Source organism: Ammospiza nelsoni, chromosome 2, assembly GCF_027579445.1.
Source record: "Ammospiza nelsoni isolate bAmmNel1 chromosome 2, bAmmNel1.pri, whole genome shotgun sequence".
In the NCBI taxonomy this organism is placed as follows: Eukaryota; Metazoa; Chordata; class Aves; order Passeriformes; family Passerellidae; genus Ammospiza; species Ammospiza nelsoni.
In genome coordinates, this window is record NC_080634.1 from 86,383,412 (window position 1) to 86,401,002 (window position 17,591).

At 41.5% G+C, this 17,591-nt stretch overlaps 1 protein-coding gene across 1 annotated transcript; it reads right to left on the reverse strand.

Annotated features, from left to right (window-relative positions):
• Positions 1-565: 565 nt before the first annotated feature.
• Positions 566-16,877, reverse strand: RP2 (RP2 activator of ARL3 GTPase). Its single transcript, XM_059466122.1, has 5 exons — positions 16,710-16,877; positions 7,473-8,138; positions 5,715-5,829; positions 4,431-4,516; positions 566-3,151 (listed from the first exon to the last, which is right to left on the reverse strand). Exons 1-5 carry the CDS (start codon positions 16,845-16,847, stop codon positions 3,068-3,070), a joined length of 1,089 nt encoding a protein of 362 aa, XP_059322105.1. The 5' UTR covers positions 16,848-16,877; the 3' UTR covers positions 566-3,067.
• Between the last annotated feature and the right edge of the window lie 714 nt (positions 16,878-17,591).

Below are 17,591 nucleotides of genomic sequence, written 5' to 3' on the forward strand. Positions count from 1 at the left end.
AGATTATTAGGCAACTTGCCTCCAACTGGGGTAACAAGATGGTTTCCAAACTGTAAATTTGTACAATAATAGCTAAAGGTAAACCAAAAGCTCTGATACTTTAAAGCTTCACAATTTTACTCAATATATTCAAAAGACAATTGCATTGATACAGTACTTCATGTTCTTTCCAAACACTTATACCTAGTGAGAGTTACCCTGGACCATCTCTTCTTGGAAGAGTCACATTTCTGATGAGTTTAAAGCCACATTTGGAAATGTATTAAATGCTTGCCTATTTTCAGGAGGATTTTACTGGTTGTCAGATATTAAATGGACCTGCTTTCTAAATTTACAATTTTACTACTATAAACACCACAATCTCTGACTGAGGAAAAATCCCTGCTGTCAAAAAAATCACATTTTTCAGAAGCTGAATCCCTAGAGAGTTAAAGCTTATTTTCAATTAACTATGAGTATCTATTTCAAGATATATTCCTGTTTAATATCCCAGTTTTTATACCTAATATTATGTAATTATGTTTTTCAATCTACCATAATTTTAAGAAGTCTTCAGAATCCAGAGTTCAAATATTTCAAATGTTTATTATGAATCACATTCACAGTGCAATACAAATTACATTAAAAGCTACACAAGAAATGTACAAAGAATACATTAAACACGTACCATTCTGTAATGCAAAGAATTCCTGACTCTTAAGCTAGAAGTGTTCTTAACACCTGTTAGCAAGAAATGGAAATCAAAAGATAGATAAATAATTGGATTGAGAAACTCCTTCATTATTTAGGGATATTTTATTAAAAATTCTTGATGTCGGTAAACAGACCATCATTGTTAAAAATAAAAAAGCAACACTGCTCTTTCCCAGCATGTAGAAAAGTTATTCTACTTTTTCAAGCCTAGAAGAATTTTCAATTAATCTTCCCGTCCTCCAGCAAACAGAGTCACAAAAGTCCATTTAGCACTTTGTTTCCAGGACAGGTTAATGATACAAAAAATAAGCTATAAACATACACGTAATCATGTGTCAGCATGTAACTTTGGAAATATTATATGTTAAAGTTTAGAGACCAAGATAGTCTGGTATATGTACTGCTAATACAAATCACACAACACCAGCTCTGAAGTACATTATACAATTTCAATGTACTGTCCATACCAAAATAATATTTACTGTACATATCTAGATTAATTCCTGTAAATGTTGACTGATTAGTTGTGCTAGTACTTTGGAGAGCAAGATAAAATTTTTAGCTGTTTTTACAGACCTCGCCTCACACTTACCAAAACAAAAAAGAAAACAACAAATTTCTGGCAATCTAAATGCAAGTAAGCGGTAATTTCTGCTACCAGTTTAATTGTGGTGGTGGCTTGACTTTGTCAAATAAAAACATTTCAAAGAAGTGGCAATTTTCCTACCTCCAGTACACCAATGGTTTGGTTTATTCAGGACATATTCTTCCTTATTTAATCTATGGATAACTATAACAAGAAGTCCTAAGGACATATTCTTGAATTTAAACTAATGGCAAGCATTTGCCCAGTAGCAACAAAATAACAGTTCAGAACCTCTCTTGGGCATTACAGAATTATGAATTTCAGGAGAAGAGATTCTTTCATGTGCTAATTCAAAAAAAGATTAGAGATGTTTTTAGCCACCCACTTTGGAGCTCCAGAGCTGTGAAACTGATGAGTCAAGACTCATCTTCAGTTAAAATTTGCAAGATCTTCCCTTTTGATGGATGACCATAATGAGGAAATGGCTTTAGCACCTCAACACAGCCCCAATCCTTTCAATGAATTGTAAAGGCTAAGCAAACTGGCAAGCCATGTTTTAATTATGAAATTTGGTTTTGTGTGCCTGCATGCACAATTGGTTCAAGTATTACAGAGAGCTTGTAAACCTGGACTGAAGCTTTAAGTTCATGTAGAAAAATCAGTAAGGATGTAATACGCAAAAACAGATCAATCATGTATATAATACCATATAGATTTGCATTCTAATATGCATTATTTAGCAATAAGCATTATTTCTGCACACTAATCAAATGCATCTCCCAAAATGCTTGTGGTACCTCTTCAGTCTGTCTTTAGAATTAATACAAAATAAATCCTATGGCAGTGTGTAGCATTTTACAGCACTTTCTATATTACTTCTGCAAGCTAAAGCCTTCTTCTGGGGTCTAGCAAGGAAGAAGGGGTTTTTAATGCCATCAGAATCCTTCTCTGACTATTGGCTATGTCCCTTCTAGCAAACAACAATATGCCAGAGGTTTTATTGCTCAAGTGCAAAGAAACCTCAAATATACCCCACGTGTGAGCTGGCAATGCCAGAGGCAGGTGTATCACCAAAGAACCTGAGCAGACCTTAGAGCAGCTTCTGCAGGGCACTCATGCTCAGGATTCACCCTAAAGCAGAAAAGCCTGGCAAGTGCTCACTCACCAGAATGCTGTAGTGACACCTCTCACCACAAATGCTGCTGGCAAACAACTTTATTCAAAAAGCATGCTTGAAGGAGAGTTAGCCAAAGTCACAAACTGCTTTTGAAAGCATGCTACAAGGAAAATTAATTTCAGACTAAGCTTTCAGAAAAAGTAAATGACTACAGCTTCCTTCCTGGACCCCCAGTAAAGACAAATTTGCATGTGGGAAAATTTTGAAGGGCAAATTTCACATAAATACACTTTCTAAACAATGTGTCTGAGTGAGAGATAACAATTACTACTGCATCAAACTTGGATCAGCATTGCACTTATAAAATATGTATAATCATTAGATGTTGTCAAGAAACATTCAAGTGTCGATAGAGGTTCAGAAATCACTGTTAAAAAGTTAGTAGAAAAGTTCAATTGTTTTTGAAGTTAAGCTTAAGTTTCAAATACAATACACATGGCTAGCTATGCAGTTTACTCCAGTTCAGATAATATTGTATTAAAAACCACCAGTGGCTTTATAAAAGGGATATATGAGAAATACAAAACTAAATGACAAAACTACTGCGATATTCAAGCCAAGTGACGTCCAAGTCTAAGACAAACCGTATGTGAGCACCTTCATGCTAAACTTCACATTCCCATCTGCATGTCAGCAAAATTGTAGAAATTGTCTACATCTTGAGATGCTGATGCTCTGCTTTCTGATACAAAAACCTGTTTTGTTAAACAAGAAAATAGTTATACATCAGTAAAATCAGTCATGCTCATTTGGAACCAGTAAGGCTTATTTTTAGTTTTGCATTTCATGAGAGACACAACTCTGCTGGTTCCCACTGCGTGATAGAACAAATCCTAGTATTCTCTCAGCATTGATGCCTCCACCATTTGTTATTGTCACCCTTTCCTAGCACACATGCTGGCTGCATTAACTCTTGCCTTCAGGATCAGGAGCTTGGGGCTTCATTATTCAGGGGTCACAGCTTCAGTTAGTGTCTATTTAGATGTATTTTGATTGGTAAAGTCAACTCTCGCCAGGAGAGAGGGGGAAAAATAAATACACAAAATCCTTAGACTACTACTTTCCTTTAACAGAAAGGGAGAGTTTGTAAGAAAGACTTCCTTGTGCTACATTACTCTCAAAAAATCTTCATTGCTTCTCCAGCAGATGACTATTTTTTAAAAAGTAACTTCAATTACTTTTTCATTTTTCAAAATTTATGAATGTATGTGAAAGTCCAAGCTCCATCGACAAGATGACGGTTTTCCAGAAATTGGGCAGCCTAGTTCCAAGTAAGTCTTTTAAAAGGAACTGAAAGACAGCAAGGTGCTGCCTGGATGGCAGATGTCTAAAAGATATTCAAGTCTTCTTGGAACAACTGCCTGAAAGCAAAGGGTCTGTCACTCTCTTGTTATCAGGAGTGTTCTAAATGTTTCCATAAACTTTCTCAAAACCATCACCATTTAGAGAAAGGGAACAGCAAGGAAAGATGAGGTATGGTGTAAGGAAGCTAAAGTGAAAGAAGCTGACAGAAGAAAAAAGAACACTGTCTTTGAAGGAAGGCATTCTGTGGTATCCTACATAGCAAAAGTAAACATGGAAAAAAGTTGAAATCCCATCATATTATCTTTGTCAGGGTTTAATAGACAGGCCACCACAGTTAAGTGACTAAATCCAGGACTTAAGTGGAACTTTTTTGTACTACAGTTATAGAACTTGATTTTGTGTTATGTGAAATAACAGTTCTAAGTGGAAATCTTGTATTCTTCAGTGGAAATGGGGATTCAGAACTTCCTTTCCTAGGACAATTTTCTTGTCAGCAAAAAGTAACTCATGTTTTGAGTACAAAAAACCAAAACAACAACAAAAGGATATTCCAATTTTACTACCCCTGAACTGAAAAAATTGTGTAGTATCTAAATACTCTCTCTTGACCATGAAATAGCTCAAACATTCTGTAATATTTTCTTTGAATAAAGCAATACACCAGCCTACCTTGGTGCCACTAAAAACTTCATTTACGGTGCTTCGACATTGTTCCACAGCACCATCTCCATTGAATTCCAAAGCAACCACTGGACCTAGAAAATAGGTTCATCTGAAATCAATAATACTTTTAAGCTTGGCATTAAACAGTAGATTTCTCAGCCCATAGTCTCAACCCATAGGGAATTGTGAAGCTTGCAAGAAGCATTTTATTTTTTTTGCTTGAGCAGCCCCATAACAGAAGATAAAGAATTGAAAAGACTTAAACATGTTACAAAAAAAAGTACAGTGTTATCTGCAATTTCATGCCTTTTTCTTTTTTTCAGAGATTTGGACAGGATTCCAGTTTTACTTCTTGAAAGGCAGCAATAGCACAAAAATGCTAAGGAGTCAAGGCATCATGGAAGTGAGTCAGACTACACTGCTCAAATAGTGAGCCATTTCACAGACATCTGGAGTGGGACTGAGTCATTCAAGCATTTTTGCTTCAGTCCCAAGATATGAATTGCCTGATTTTTAGACTGGTTCTCACCCACTATTTGCAGATCTGCTTTCTCTGGTTTCATTCTGAACATGGTGTTTCTTCCCACATGACTGCAATATTGCCCATAAGCTGGACTACCATCTTACAAATGCAATGACTTTTGTCCTATTCTTACAATGAGCATCACAGACCTCCCATGTCACCATGAAAAAATCTGCATGTTGCTACCCAGTTTTGGAGTGTGCTGTGAGCTTTTACATGTAACACATAACAAGATGTCAGTACTTCTGAAAGAAGAAACAAAACCCAACTTCAGTCATATCAATAAAAAAGGCATTTGAAACACTCAGACAGCACACCCAGTTAAAAACACACACAGTTACAAATAAGAATTTTAAACACTTATCTGCTTTATGTACACCTATATCGATTTGCTTAAATAATTTATGCAGAAACACTGAACAGCTCAGTGGTTGAGCAGCACTTGTGACAAGTCAGAAAATAGTCTAAAAGCATGAATTTTTTTTTGATCTGCACTCCAGGCAGATCTGCATGTGCCACTGCTCCTGAACTATGCAGTTGGACCACTAGAGGGGGAGCAGAAACAAAAAATAAATGTGAAATAACTCATTTCTGATGCCTTGAGGAGTTTGGCTGGTTTAGGGCCTCACTGAGGCTTCCAAAACTCATCTCAAAAGGTTTTACAGTATGGGCTTGAAATACAAATTTGTCCTTCATTCCTCTTTCTTCTCCAGAACTCTCAAGTGACAGATTTCTATATCAAGAAGAGAAAGAAAACACAAACTCACCTTTTTCCAGCAGTGGAATGAATTCTGATGCACTCTGCTGGAAAACTCGGTGAGCATCCTCTGCCTTCATTAAAACTTCTTTAGTCTGTACCAGCTGAAAGCCTTTGCTAGTCATCTGTTAACAGAGGAAGAATTCATGTTAAAAATGCTTCTAAGACAGAGTTCAACTTGAGTATCCAGATTACACTGTAATAGACTCATTTTTCCCATACACATTAGGTCTCAGAGCAAATGGACCCTTTTTTCTCTTTTCAGAGATCATTTGCTTTTTCTACACTTCTGTTTATTTTCATTCCATTCATCCAGATTTTCTCCTCTGCCCTAGTGCACCTAGAGGAATAAATGTGAATGTTTTTGTTTTATATATTAGGTCCCAGGGTTATGTGTTTTTCCCCACAATCCCCCACAAGCAGAAACTAATGGGATTTAAAGGCATTCAGCATCTGGAAACAAGCAGTCAGTTCTCTTCAGTCTGCAATAGTTCAGTCAAGCATTAGCTGAAACTCTCATCTATCCACTGCTAATTTTCAGTTTTGGAACAAGAGCTAACAACATTTGAAAACACATATACACGTCCCACCCCCTCATTTTTACTCCAAATCTAATATGAAACTAAAAGCACGTGAGAAAGGAGCAAATACATTTTTACTTCCAAAACATCCATTAATCTGCAGAGCAGTTAGATTTCCACAGAAACTCACTAACTAGTCCTTTAACATCTTCTTAACTCTAACTTCTAAATAACTACTAACAGAGGAGAACACATCTATTACCCTCCTCCTGTAGCTACTCCTTCGTCAGAAAAGAAACCACCCATAAGTATCATTATCTCCTTTCACTCAAGTAACTCAGTAGCTCAGTCCCACAAAAGTCCAGCTGGGCAGTGGGGAGGCAAGGAGACACCCTACAGCTTTCTTTCCTTGCAGACAAAAACCCAAGGGAAAGAGCTCCACCAGATGTTTAGTTGATCATACAACACTGTGATCAGCAGCTTTTGCAGATACCACTCTCAGATGCTGTAGCCCATAGTTACTGGCTCTGCTCTGTGACATCCTTGGCACTTGAGGCTGGTGAAAGCAGCCAGCCACTCCCAGGTTTTAGCCCCAGGAAAGTACAAACTCAGCCAAGATTGGAAGCTGCTGTCTCACAGGGGAAAAAAAAATCAAAAAAAGAAAGAAAAATTTTAAAAAGCTATTTAAGTCATTAAAGACAGCTGACCACCCTTGACAAACACCCACTGCCCCCCCTTTCAGAAAAAAAGTTCCAGCACTGGACAACATGGGGGATACATTTTAACACTTTTTTTTTTTTTTTCTTTTAAGACTCCCTGTTAGTACTGGAAAAACTTTCAGGACAGACTTTAGTTAGCTGAGACTTTCAGGACAATAAGCTAACAAGCTGATCAGTTACATCCCTTTCACAAGCATTATCAATCACTTACTCTATATTTGACCAAATTCATCAAATCAACTACATATTTTCTTCAGAGCATTGCTTTGCTGTGCCATGATGGAAAAGTACACCAGAACTGTTAGAAGATAGATGTGCCACCCACAGGATGCCAACTGTAAAGCAACTGACTGATGAAATGAGATTCAGTCTCTTACCTTGCTTTGAAGTTTTAAACAATGCAATTGATCAGTATGGTCAGTAGACAAACAGAGCCTCTATAGTCCCCCTTCAGGGAGAATCAGAGGCTGGCCACAGGAATGCTGAATTAGGAATTGAAAAGCCTGAATGAAGACAAATGTTGCTCACCTCATCAATTAACTTCCTGGCATTTGCAGTTGTGTAGTCACCAGCAAAAAACACGGCCAAACACGATTCATCGCTGTTTTTCTGCCTCCTCCCTCGAGTTATGGGTATTATACTCTTTGTGGCATCAGTAGAAACCCTGACAGCTTTCAGCTCCTCAGAGCTGGGCAGAGGAACGTAATCTTGGACTGCAGCAGTTTCAGGCAAAAGGTCCCAGTTATTTTCTCCAGACACAGGGGTAAAGTCATGGATGTTGCTCCACGTGTTATTGAAGATACTCAGACCAGCATCTTTAAATTGTAAAGCAAGCTCAGGATAATAGTACTGGAAACATCCAAATTTCATTCCTGTGGAGGACTCGATAATGGGCTGGGTGGCACAGCATAAGAACACCTCCAGCTTCCTGCAGTCCCGCGTGCGGAACTGCTGGCAGGCAACCACACACTTACAGTCTTTGCAGTCACGGAAGAACACGCTGCCTTTTATTGGTCCTAAAAAGATTTGGCAATTTACACAGTCGTCAATTGTGATTGTAGCAGAATGGTCAAATATGTAGATTTGACAGTTCTCACAGTCCTGAATGACAAACTGTTGCCCTGCTACCTTTCCAGGCAGTCGACCCACAGTTTCATTTTTAAGTCCGGAAAAGGTGTACTCTTTGGGGTCAATCTGAAGGAGGAATAAAAAAAAAAAAAAGGGTTAAAGTATTCAAATGCAGAGAATATTAAAATGCTAAATGCCCATTGATCTGCACTGATTGAAGTACCCCTGAATAGTACAGGATATACTGCCACAAGGGTCTTCAATGAGTGATGAAGGATCAGAAGCAACTCTTCCAGCTAAACTACTGGAATACACAGTATTGAGATACAATTAAGAACTGAAACTACACCTCTGAAGATCTCCAAAGGAATAAAGAAAAGCAACTCAGTTAGTCCTTTAATAAAGAAAGGGGCAAGGGGAGCTATTTTTAACTGTAGACTCTGAAATGTTTCAACAAGGATGATGGTTCTGTGTAGAGTAGGCATTATCTCGTGCTAACAATGACAAGACTTTTGTGCTAACAAAACACACAAGATTGTTTTAGCTATGTCCAAGAAGCAAAAGCTGGCAGTGGTGGTACAGGGGGCATGTTTGCAGATCACCTCCACACTCCAGCACCCCTCTGGCTGGGGCAGAACACTTGGGGGAGGCTGTGGCTTTCCCTGGCACTCTCCTTTAGAGAGCAGCAACTCACAAGCCACGCAGCACCTAGGATGGATGCGCTACAGTTGGAAAGCATGAAAAATACAGCCCATGCTGTGCTAAAACCAAAGGAATCTGAGCTGGCCCATTTCTACTTATAAGTCTCAAGCCATCCACAGTTCCTGGAGCAAATTCTACTCTGCCCTCTTGTGAAAGCTCATTAAAATAGCACTTAGAAGTGTATAAGTGAACAACTAACACAAGACCTCTTCACCAACCTACTCTCTGATTATCAGCCTTGAGGCTCCTAAAATTTGCTGCACCATAATCAGTTATCATATATTGCCACAGTTTTGGTGCAGATCAATTGCTAAAAATACCTCTTCCTAGCATGTCAAACATTGACACAATATTTGAGGCCAGCAAAAGGCATAAACCAGAATGGGCTAGCACCAGACATTCATTAAACCAGCCTTGGTAGCTTTTGACTGGAGCAGCCAAAGAAAGCTAAAAATCTCTACCAGCTGATAAAATGTATTTTGTTCTGTGCAACATATATGACCTTCAGACAGGAAAGGAGTTTTGCAGCTGATGAATCTTCCAAATAAAATACAAGCTGAGACAATGAAGATGGCTTCCTAGAATTCTCTCCTCAATCATACTTAATACCACTAGTACACATCCAGGAAAGCTAGCTGGAAGTGTTACAAATAAAACTGGGAGACTCCAAAGATAAGGGACACCTCCTGGAGACTCAGTCACACAGCATGCTTTGGATTCTAACTCTCCAAGATCCTTAGTCTCAAGTAGTGTTACATATTTCAATATACAAGTTACTTACCCTCATATTCCCCCTTACTTGAGAAAACAAACATTAAAATTGCTTTTGGACATATTCTTCCCAGGCATCTCCTAGAACATGTACGAATATTTGTGTATATCTGTATGTTGGTTTTTTTTTAATGGCCATGGGACACAGACTTACTGCTTTCAAAAGAGGCACAGAGGAACAGTTACTTATCTTAGGAATGAGAAGTTCAGTGTTTCCAGAACTCACGGCACTTTTGAAACTTGAAACACAAGCACATCTTTCTGATTTGCTCTGCTCTACAAAGCCTGTGAAGCAGCACTAGCTCATCCTACCCAGTGGCCTTTGCAAGGACGTGTGAAACTTCACTTTGCAATTTTATTTAGGCTTATGTGAAAAACACTGGTTAGTCAGCAAACTCACAGCTTATAGACAGTTTCAAATTAGAGTTTTTGAGTAGTCAAGTTAAAGACAAAAGTTCAGCTTATTACCAGATTCAGGATCTCCTCTTTATTTGCCTATTTTCCAGAACTAAGAGTTCCACCTTGACACAGCTTTTACCTCTCAGTTTGTTGACCATGCCAAGGAATTTGTACATTTCCTCTGATTTTGTTTGCAGTTATCCTTTTAAAGACTAAGAGTATTTCTTGATTAACACTGCAGTACAGACTGGAGGGACTGCATGGAACAGATTTGATATTCTCTCCCCCCACTGGGTTATTGCCCCTGAGAGGACAGGATATAAGACTATAGCAGATATAAATATTTCACTTCTCCTGGGTAAAAGAAACATGACAGAGAAACAGGTCTGAAGGCAGAACCATGACTGTGAGGATGCATCCAACAGCGCCTTATATGCCCATAGGATTATAGAATAGTTTAAATTGGAAAAGAGCTCTAAGTCCATCAAGCGCAACCATCAACCTGACACTGCCAAGTCCACCACTAAACCATGTCCCCAGCTGCCACATCTACACATATTTTACATACCTCCATGGATGGTGACTCACACACTTCTCTGGGATGCCTGTTCTAACTCTTGCTATGAAGAAATTTTTCCTAATACCCAATCTAAGCCTCCACTGGAGCAACTTGGGGCCTTTTATCTTATCCTATCACTTGGTACTTGGGAGAAGAGAGCAACCCTGACCACCTACAGCCTCCTTTCAGGTGGTTGTAGAGAGCAATAAGGTCTTCCCTGAGCCTCCTTTTCTTCCAACAACCACAGCTCCCTCATCTGCTTCTCATCAGATTTGTGCTCCAGAACCTTCACCAGCTCCATTGCCCTCCTCTGGACATGCTCCAGCACTTCTGTGTCTTTCTTGAAGTGAGGAATCCAGAACTGAACACAGCATTTGAGGTGCAACCTCAACAGTGCCAAGCACAGGTCATGGCCCTAGTCCTGCAGGCCACACTCCTTTTGATACAAGCCAGGATGCCATCAGCCTTCTTGGTACACATTCACCGTCCCTGAACTCTTCAGGTACCACCAACAGATTAATATTAAATCACTGCAATCACCTTCATTCCCCCTGAGAGTGAACACCAACTGCTTCTTAAGCTCTGTCTTGGCAACATAGAAAAAAAAAAAAGCAGGCTAGGAAAGCCAAAAGAAACAGAAGTAAAATCTTCAGTCTCATACAGCCATAACCAGGGCTATATACATTTCTCTGCCCATTCATTTGGTGCTCCACTGGCTATAAAATCTTAAGCATGTGTCAGGTCAGGAAAATTCAACTATTTGATAACTTATCTACTTGTCCTTTGTGTTTAGATTAAGTTTCAAAAATCTTTGTCCAAGTCCACCCATTTTACCCAGAGAGATGCTTTACTCTCCAGCCATTAACAGGTTTTTTAAACATCCTTTTTCCCCAGGCTGATATAAAATTCAAAAGGTGCCAGTATTCACAGCAGTAGCTTTTAATATTTTCAACTCAATTGAAACAGTTCTTAGAGTAGATAGGAGTTGCACATTAATATATATTGGCACAGCTCAGGAGTTGAAGCCTTCTAACTGAAGTGTCTATGCACAGGTTTAGGAATTACTCCATGGAATGACCTAACATAACCAGATGTGATGAAAAAGCCAGCCCTTTTTACAGGGCTAATATTTTTCCTTCTCATAACAGGCACAGAAGCCTAATTTTGGTTTCTTAGCAATTACACAATGGTGAGAAGTCTGTTACAAAGGGCTAGAGGATGAACTGTAAGGAGGAAGGATTTTAAAGAGCAAACAAAAGCAGAGAAGTGAAGGCAAACGAGTTTGTCACAGCTCCTTACAGCTCCAGGGCATCCTGTTACAAGTGCAAGGTGCATTAAGCAGCTTTGCTTCCTGCAGACACTTGTCTTGCAAGGTCAGAGGCTGTGTGAAAGCTGCACATGACATACATCTCTTCAGCCACCACCATCCAGTTTGCTGGCACCAAACTGGGCAGCTCCCATTTAGAAAACGGCTTGCAAGCACTAGACCTTCACAGCTGTTAGTGATGACTGTACCTAGAATCACAAAGGATCCCAACATCTTGAAGTGTTTCTGGTATGAGTTCATGTCTTAGCAAGACTTTTTCACAGGATCCATTAGGGAAGGAGTTTCAGTCAATAGTGATAGACCCCCAAAAATATGAAAAAGTACAGCTGTTCTTAACAGGTTACAGTTCTCCTCTAGTTACCCTTGTTCAGACTGCTGAGCAAACAGTTTGTAAAGTATTTCTAAACCACTTCCACCAAATTCTTCTCTTTTTAATATAATTCTCAAAAAATCATACCCTATCTCTCTAAGTCACTACAGATGGCAGTTCAAGAAAAGAACTTACAGCTGATAATATACAGAAGTTGGCTGCTGACCCAGTGACATTAAAAGCTGCACCTATAGGGTAGGCACATCAACTTAAGAAGCTTTAAGCACTATTTTTGTCAGCAGGGGAATTAACATTAGGGAAATAAGAAAACAAAATGTGCATTCCCAGGCCTAGACACTTCTGCATATTCATACTTGCATGGGTTTGGTGCCCTCAAGTAAGGAGTTGCAACATCCTCTGGAGATTGTTGAAGTTACTCACCCACTGGCAGATTTCAAGATTCTTGCACAACAAGAAAAGGTTTAAAGTGTAATGAAGATTCCTGTCTCCAGCAAACAGTTTTTCATTTTGGAGCATCTCCTGCACACCCTGACTTTAGAAGTGGCCAATACAACAGTCGGAATGCTCATTTCATTCTATTCCTGGGAATCTTCATGCTTTTCCATAATGCCCATAAGAGCATAAAACAGTCATTCACATTCAGCAAACCACTGCTAACCACTGCATACTGAAAAAGTGAAAGAAGAAAAGAAGCTACCACGGGCCTGTATTTGATCTAACTGGAAATACTGCTTAATATGAACCTTCTGACTGTTTCTCAGTTGATCTGACCACATTTTGAGAAAAACAGCAATAGCTCTTCTGGTGCAGCAGGAAGTATAAGGGAGATACAATGACTTAGTTTGTCCTTAAATCCAATGTTTAGAGAAAAAAAGTTATTTTATTAATATTCAAAACTAAAGTACAAAATGGCTACCTAAACAAGATCTAGACAATTTGAGATATTCAAGTCAGACCATTCATGAAGAATCCTCAAATGTAAAGTAACTAACAAAAGACTATGATTTGGCAAAAAGTGAAAGGTCTTGAGGTTTTTTAACTGTTTAAATGCAGCTACATAGCACAGTAACAATGATAGCTGCATGCTTCCTATCAACTAAACCAGTCAAGTTGCAAGTCAGTTGACATATAACAAAACTTTACTTGTTCCTCCTAAAAGTTAAAAAGTCATCTGGGAACAAAAGTTCCCCTAAGCTCTAAATGCTACTATGATCATAATTAATCTAATCCTACTTCTTTGAACATGAGACAACAGCAAAAAAGATGATGCAGCTGTTTGTGTTTCTCCTGTGGAGGTCATGAGTGTATCTTGTACCATCACAAGACACAAAAGCCCCAGTTCCTGTCTGTGCATACCCACATTCAGTTGCTGCTGTTAGTCATGCAGTGGGAAACAAAACCAACCCAGGTGGAAAGCTAGCTGAAGGAAGGGCTGAGCACCACCAAGTTCCTCTCCCACCCTTGGTCAGAAAGAGATTCATGACAGCCCAAAGACATCAAGAGACATAGTAAGTCCTCAGGATGCAATGCAGTACTAACAGACTCTGGAATAAACTGTGCTCTACTTCCACTCAAGGACTGAGAATCCCAGAGCAGCAAGAAACTGAGTGCTCATCGTTCTCCTTTCTGTTTTCAAAATAATCTGATCCTCTGGTTCTTCTACTGCACCATAAGTAATCTTCACCCACTTCTCTAAACCTAAGGCTCAGAAAGCATTACAGAGACCTCAGCAGATTTACAATGGAATCTGGATTTTATTAAATTTTGAATACCTTAAAACTTCTGCCCTCACTTAATACATAGAAATCTGAAAAGGCTCCTCAAAGTCATATACTTTCCTTAATTTCAATTCAACTCCCAGCATCTTATAATATTTTCTATTTAGAATTTCCTACCGCACGGTCCATTTTTGGACCGTAACAAGAGTTATATAGTCACTGGGATATCATCATGCTTCTCTTTGTCTAGGGCTACACTAGCAGCCAGACAGTGTCAATTCAATCAACCTTTGCCATTGAAACATCATTAAAATAGGCTCAACTAGCAATGATGCCCTTCAGAAGCAGAAGAGATAGTTTTGTTGGAGGAAACCCTCAGGTTCAGTCACCCCTCTACACATCCTAATCACACAACTATGCACACAAGTGTGCCTACATTATTCTGCCATGTCAGGGTGGCATTAGTTTACAAGAAGACAGCTGGAGTGTCTGAGCAGCAAGACATGCTCACCTGTAAAAACATACAGAGCACAGTTTACAAAAACTACAGACAACTTCCAAACCTGCTTGTGAACTGGAACTATATAACCACAGCTGCACCGCTGAGTAGGAGAGCCTAAAATTAGAAACACATCCCCAACCCAAATGGTGGAAATAAACATCAAAAGACAATTTAGCACATCTCTTGACAGAGTTGAGATTTTCAGGGTTTAGAATACAACTCAATGCACTGGATGGATAAAAAGGAGTTTTGGTGCCACAAGTTTTCCAACTGACTTCAAGTTAACTTTGTGTACAAATTTGTGAAATAAATAAGTATATGTGAAGCATCACAAATGAGAAAGCAATAGACAACAAGACAAACTATCACAGACAACATTTAAAGCTACTACATTAACAATGACAGGTATCACTTAATACAAACTGGGATCAACAAGTTTAGTGCAGCAAGTGCTCAGCACTCCTTCACCTAAGATAAGGTGACTCCAGATGCTTTCCTAGTTTAATGTGTTAATCTTACACCCAAAAAGCCCAATGAAAAGTAAGGCTGCAAAGAGCAAGAGAAATAAACTTAGACATTAAATAACCATTCTTAGGCTATACAGTATGAAATTAAGCACCTAACTTGAAGGCTTCCACAGTTCACTAGCACGGCCCAAACTCCCTGATTCTTCTGGTTTGTAAGAGTCTTTTATAGAAAAAGAGGAAGTTTTACACGCAATACATGATCACGTTTTTTTTACTCCACAGAGAGAGACTGTTGGTGCTGTAACATTTCATGTTAGCCTGAGCCTACTTCCAGCAAGTTAACAACAATCATCTCCTTAGCAACAAGGCCAGCTATTCTCTGAATCAAGTCTTTCTATATACTTTCTTTCTTGTTGTTTTCACAGTTAGCTATATAAAAGTAGATGGGGTAAAAAATTTCATACCTATTGAGCTTTAGCTGGTGAATTTGCTCTAAAATTAAACAATATTATTCCAAAGGCTGATTTAGTAATTTACTTTTAGACCAAGTTTTGTTCTGTCACTAAAATACGGCTTCAGTGCAGCCCCTCTGGCTGTGAGAATAGTCTCCGTAAAAGTGACAGGCTGCTCTCCTCTCTTTCTCTGTCTGCTCCCTAAATATCTGCTGGCCAGTCAAAGCAATAAGCCCAACACAGACTGCTCATCTTTATCCACAGGGAACCAATTCCTCCAGGCCACACGCACACACTCTCTAGCTCATCTCCATCTAAGCTTGCCTTAATCTACTTGGAAGACTTAAGGGACACCCTAGAGCACCTGGCCAAGTTTAAAAAACAAGCAAGCTAAACATTCAAATAAGTTCACACATTTTCTTTTCCATACTTGTAAAATACGGCCAGAAGGTTTGAGGATTTTTTTTTGTTGAAACCACATTAATTAGGTTTTTCGCCTGCCCAGTTTCTGCTTCCCCCACCCGAAGGCAGCTGGAGAGGAGAGGAGAGGAGAGGAGAGGAGAGGAGAGGAGAGGAGAGGAGAGGAGAGGAGAGGAGAGGAGAGGAGAGGAGAGGAGAGGAAGAGAAGCCTAGTAGGGCTACAATGTCATTACATGTTTAGGAAGTGATACTTGAAATGACGCTAGGAAGAAATACATTTTATCCAGCATTTAAATGCTTTCCCGCTTGAGTCTTCATGACTGCCTCCGGGAGCTCTGGAAACAGCACGGGAAAGGATTTGACTTCATGTGTCTTTTTAGGGGCTAATAAGATAGTTCTACTTCCTCAAAAAAAAAAAAAAAAAAAAAACCAAAAAAATCCCAAAAACAAACAAACAAACAAACCCAAACACCCAACCAAATCAACAGTGCAAACACCCAAGCAGGAAGAATCAATACCGACAGTGGTGAGGACACACGGCACGAGTGTTGTGCCTCCGCTCCAATGCCAGTGCGGGGCTCGCCCGGGCACGAGCAGCTCCCCAGCCATTAATCCCGGTTTTCTGGATGGAAGCACCCACCCGGGGGACTCCGCGCTGTCTCAGGAATCCCGAGGGCAGGCAGACACCTTGGGGACTGTCACAGCCAAGCCGCCTGTCCCCAGGGCGCTGTCCCACCGGGAGGCAGCGCCAGCCCCTCGGGAGCAGCCCCGCGCCGGGACCGATGCTGGCGCCGCCCTCCCCGCTTGCACAATTTGAGACTGCCTGGCAAAATCCTTCGGCTAAACACTTTTTAATTGTTCAAATAAACGCATTGAACTGCGCGGACCGAGCCGCAACAGCGGGACCGGGGAAGGCGTGCTCCCTGCCGGAGCACACATCAGGAGAGAGCGGGACGCTGCCCACTGAGAGAGGGGATAGCCCTAGCGCTAGCCCCAGTTCCAGCCCAAGCCCCAGCCCCAGCCCCATCCCGCAGCCGCCGGGGCGGTACCTTGGCTCGCAGGTCCCAGCTGTACTGCGGTGCCTTCTGCTCGCCGGTGGCCGCGTCCTGCCCGGCTCCCGCTGGCGGCTGCGGCGGCAGCTGGCCGCCCTGGGCCGGCTTCCTGCGGCGGGAGAAGAAGCAGCCCATGGCGCTGCTGCCGCCGCCGCCCGGCGGGGAGAGGCTGGCGGCGGGGAAGGGCTCGCCAGCGCCGCGCCGCCCCGCCCCGCCGGCTTCCGGTTTTCTCCCGTCTCCCGTAGCGACCGCGACATTTCCCCCCGCCTTTCCCTTCCCCTTGCCCGCCCCGGCCCGCTCCAGCCATCGCCTCCGGCCGGCGGGGCGGTGCCTGACGCAGGCCAGGGCCGCCGGAGGCAGCGCACCCGCGGGGCCGGGGGGGCGCGGGACAGCGCGGTTTGTCCATGATCAGCATCGCTCCCCCGCCCCGGGGAGGGCTCCCTCCCGCCCGTCCCGCGGGAGCGGCTCGGAAGGGGCGGCGGTGGCTGCCCGTGAACGCAGCGCTCCACCGAGGTGAAACCGGTGTCCCGCCCGGAGCCGTGTGTGGGTTCAACTGTGCATGTCGGAGGCAAGCAGCCCGGTTCGGGGTGTAAATACAAACCGACTAATCCTGCATCACATCATTTTGTCATTTCCCTCTGGATACACCGGCGCGGTCCCCTCGGGACAGCGCCACCGCCGCGCTCCCTCCCTGGAAGCGCTGCCCCAGACCCGGCTTCTTGCAACTGTTTCAGAGCAGCAGAAGCGGCCAGCGGCGGCATAAGAACCCCCAGCGTTCTGCTCTGTCCCTCCCTTTGCAAATAGTCGGGCTTCCTATGTTGGGTTGTGGTTTGCGAGTTTGTTGTTTGGCTTGCTTTTCTTTGGCTGTTTTTTTCCCCC

What these genes read in the sequence shown, in the direction of transcription:
- RP2 (XM_059466122.1), bottom strand. Translation starts at nt 16,847, where the DNA reads ATGGGCTGCTTCTTCTCCCGCCGCAGGAAGCCGGCCCAGGGCGGCCAG. An exon ending in GCTGGGACCTGCGAGCCAAG is followed by an intron (nt 8,139 to 16,709) that starts GTACCGCCCCGG and finishes TTCCTCCTTCAG; the next exon opens with ATTGACCCCAAAGAGTACAC. An exon ending in CCAGGAAGTTAATTGATGAG is followed by an intron (nt 5,830 to 7,472) that starts GTGAGCAACATT and finishes CTCTGTTAACAG; the next exon opens with ATGACTAGCAAAGGCTTTCA.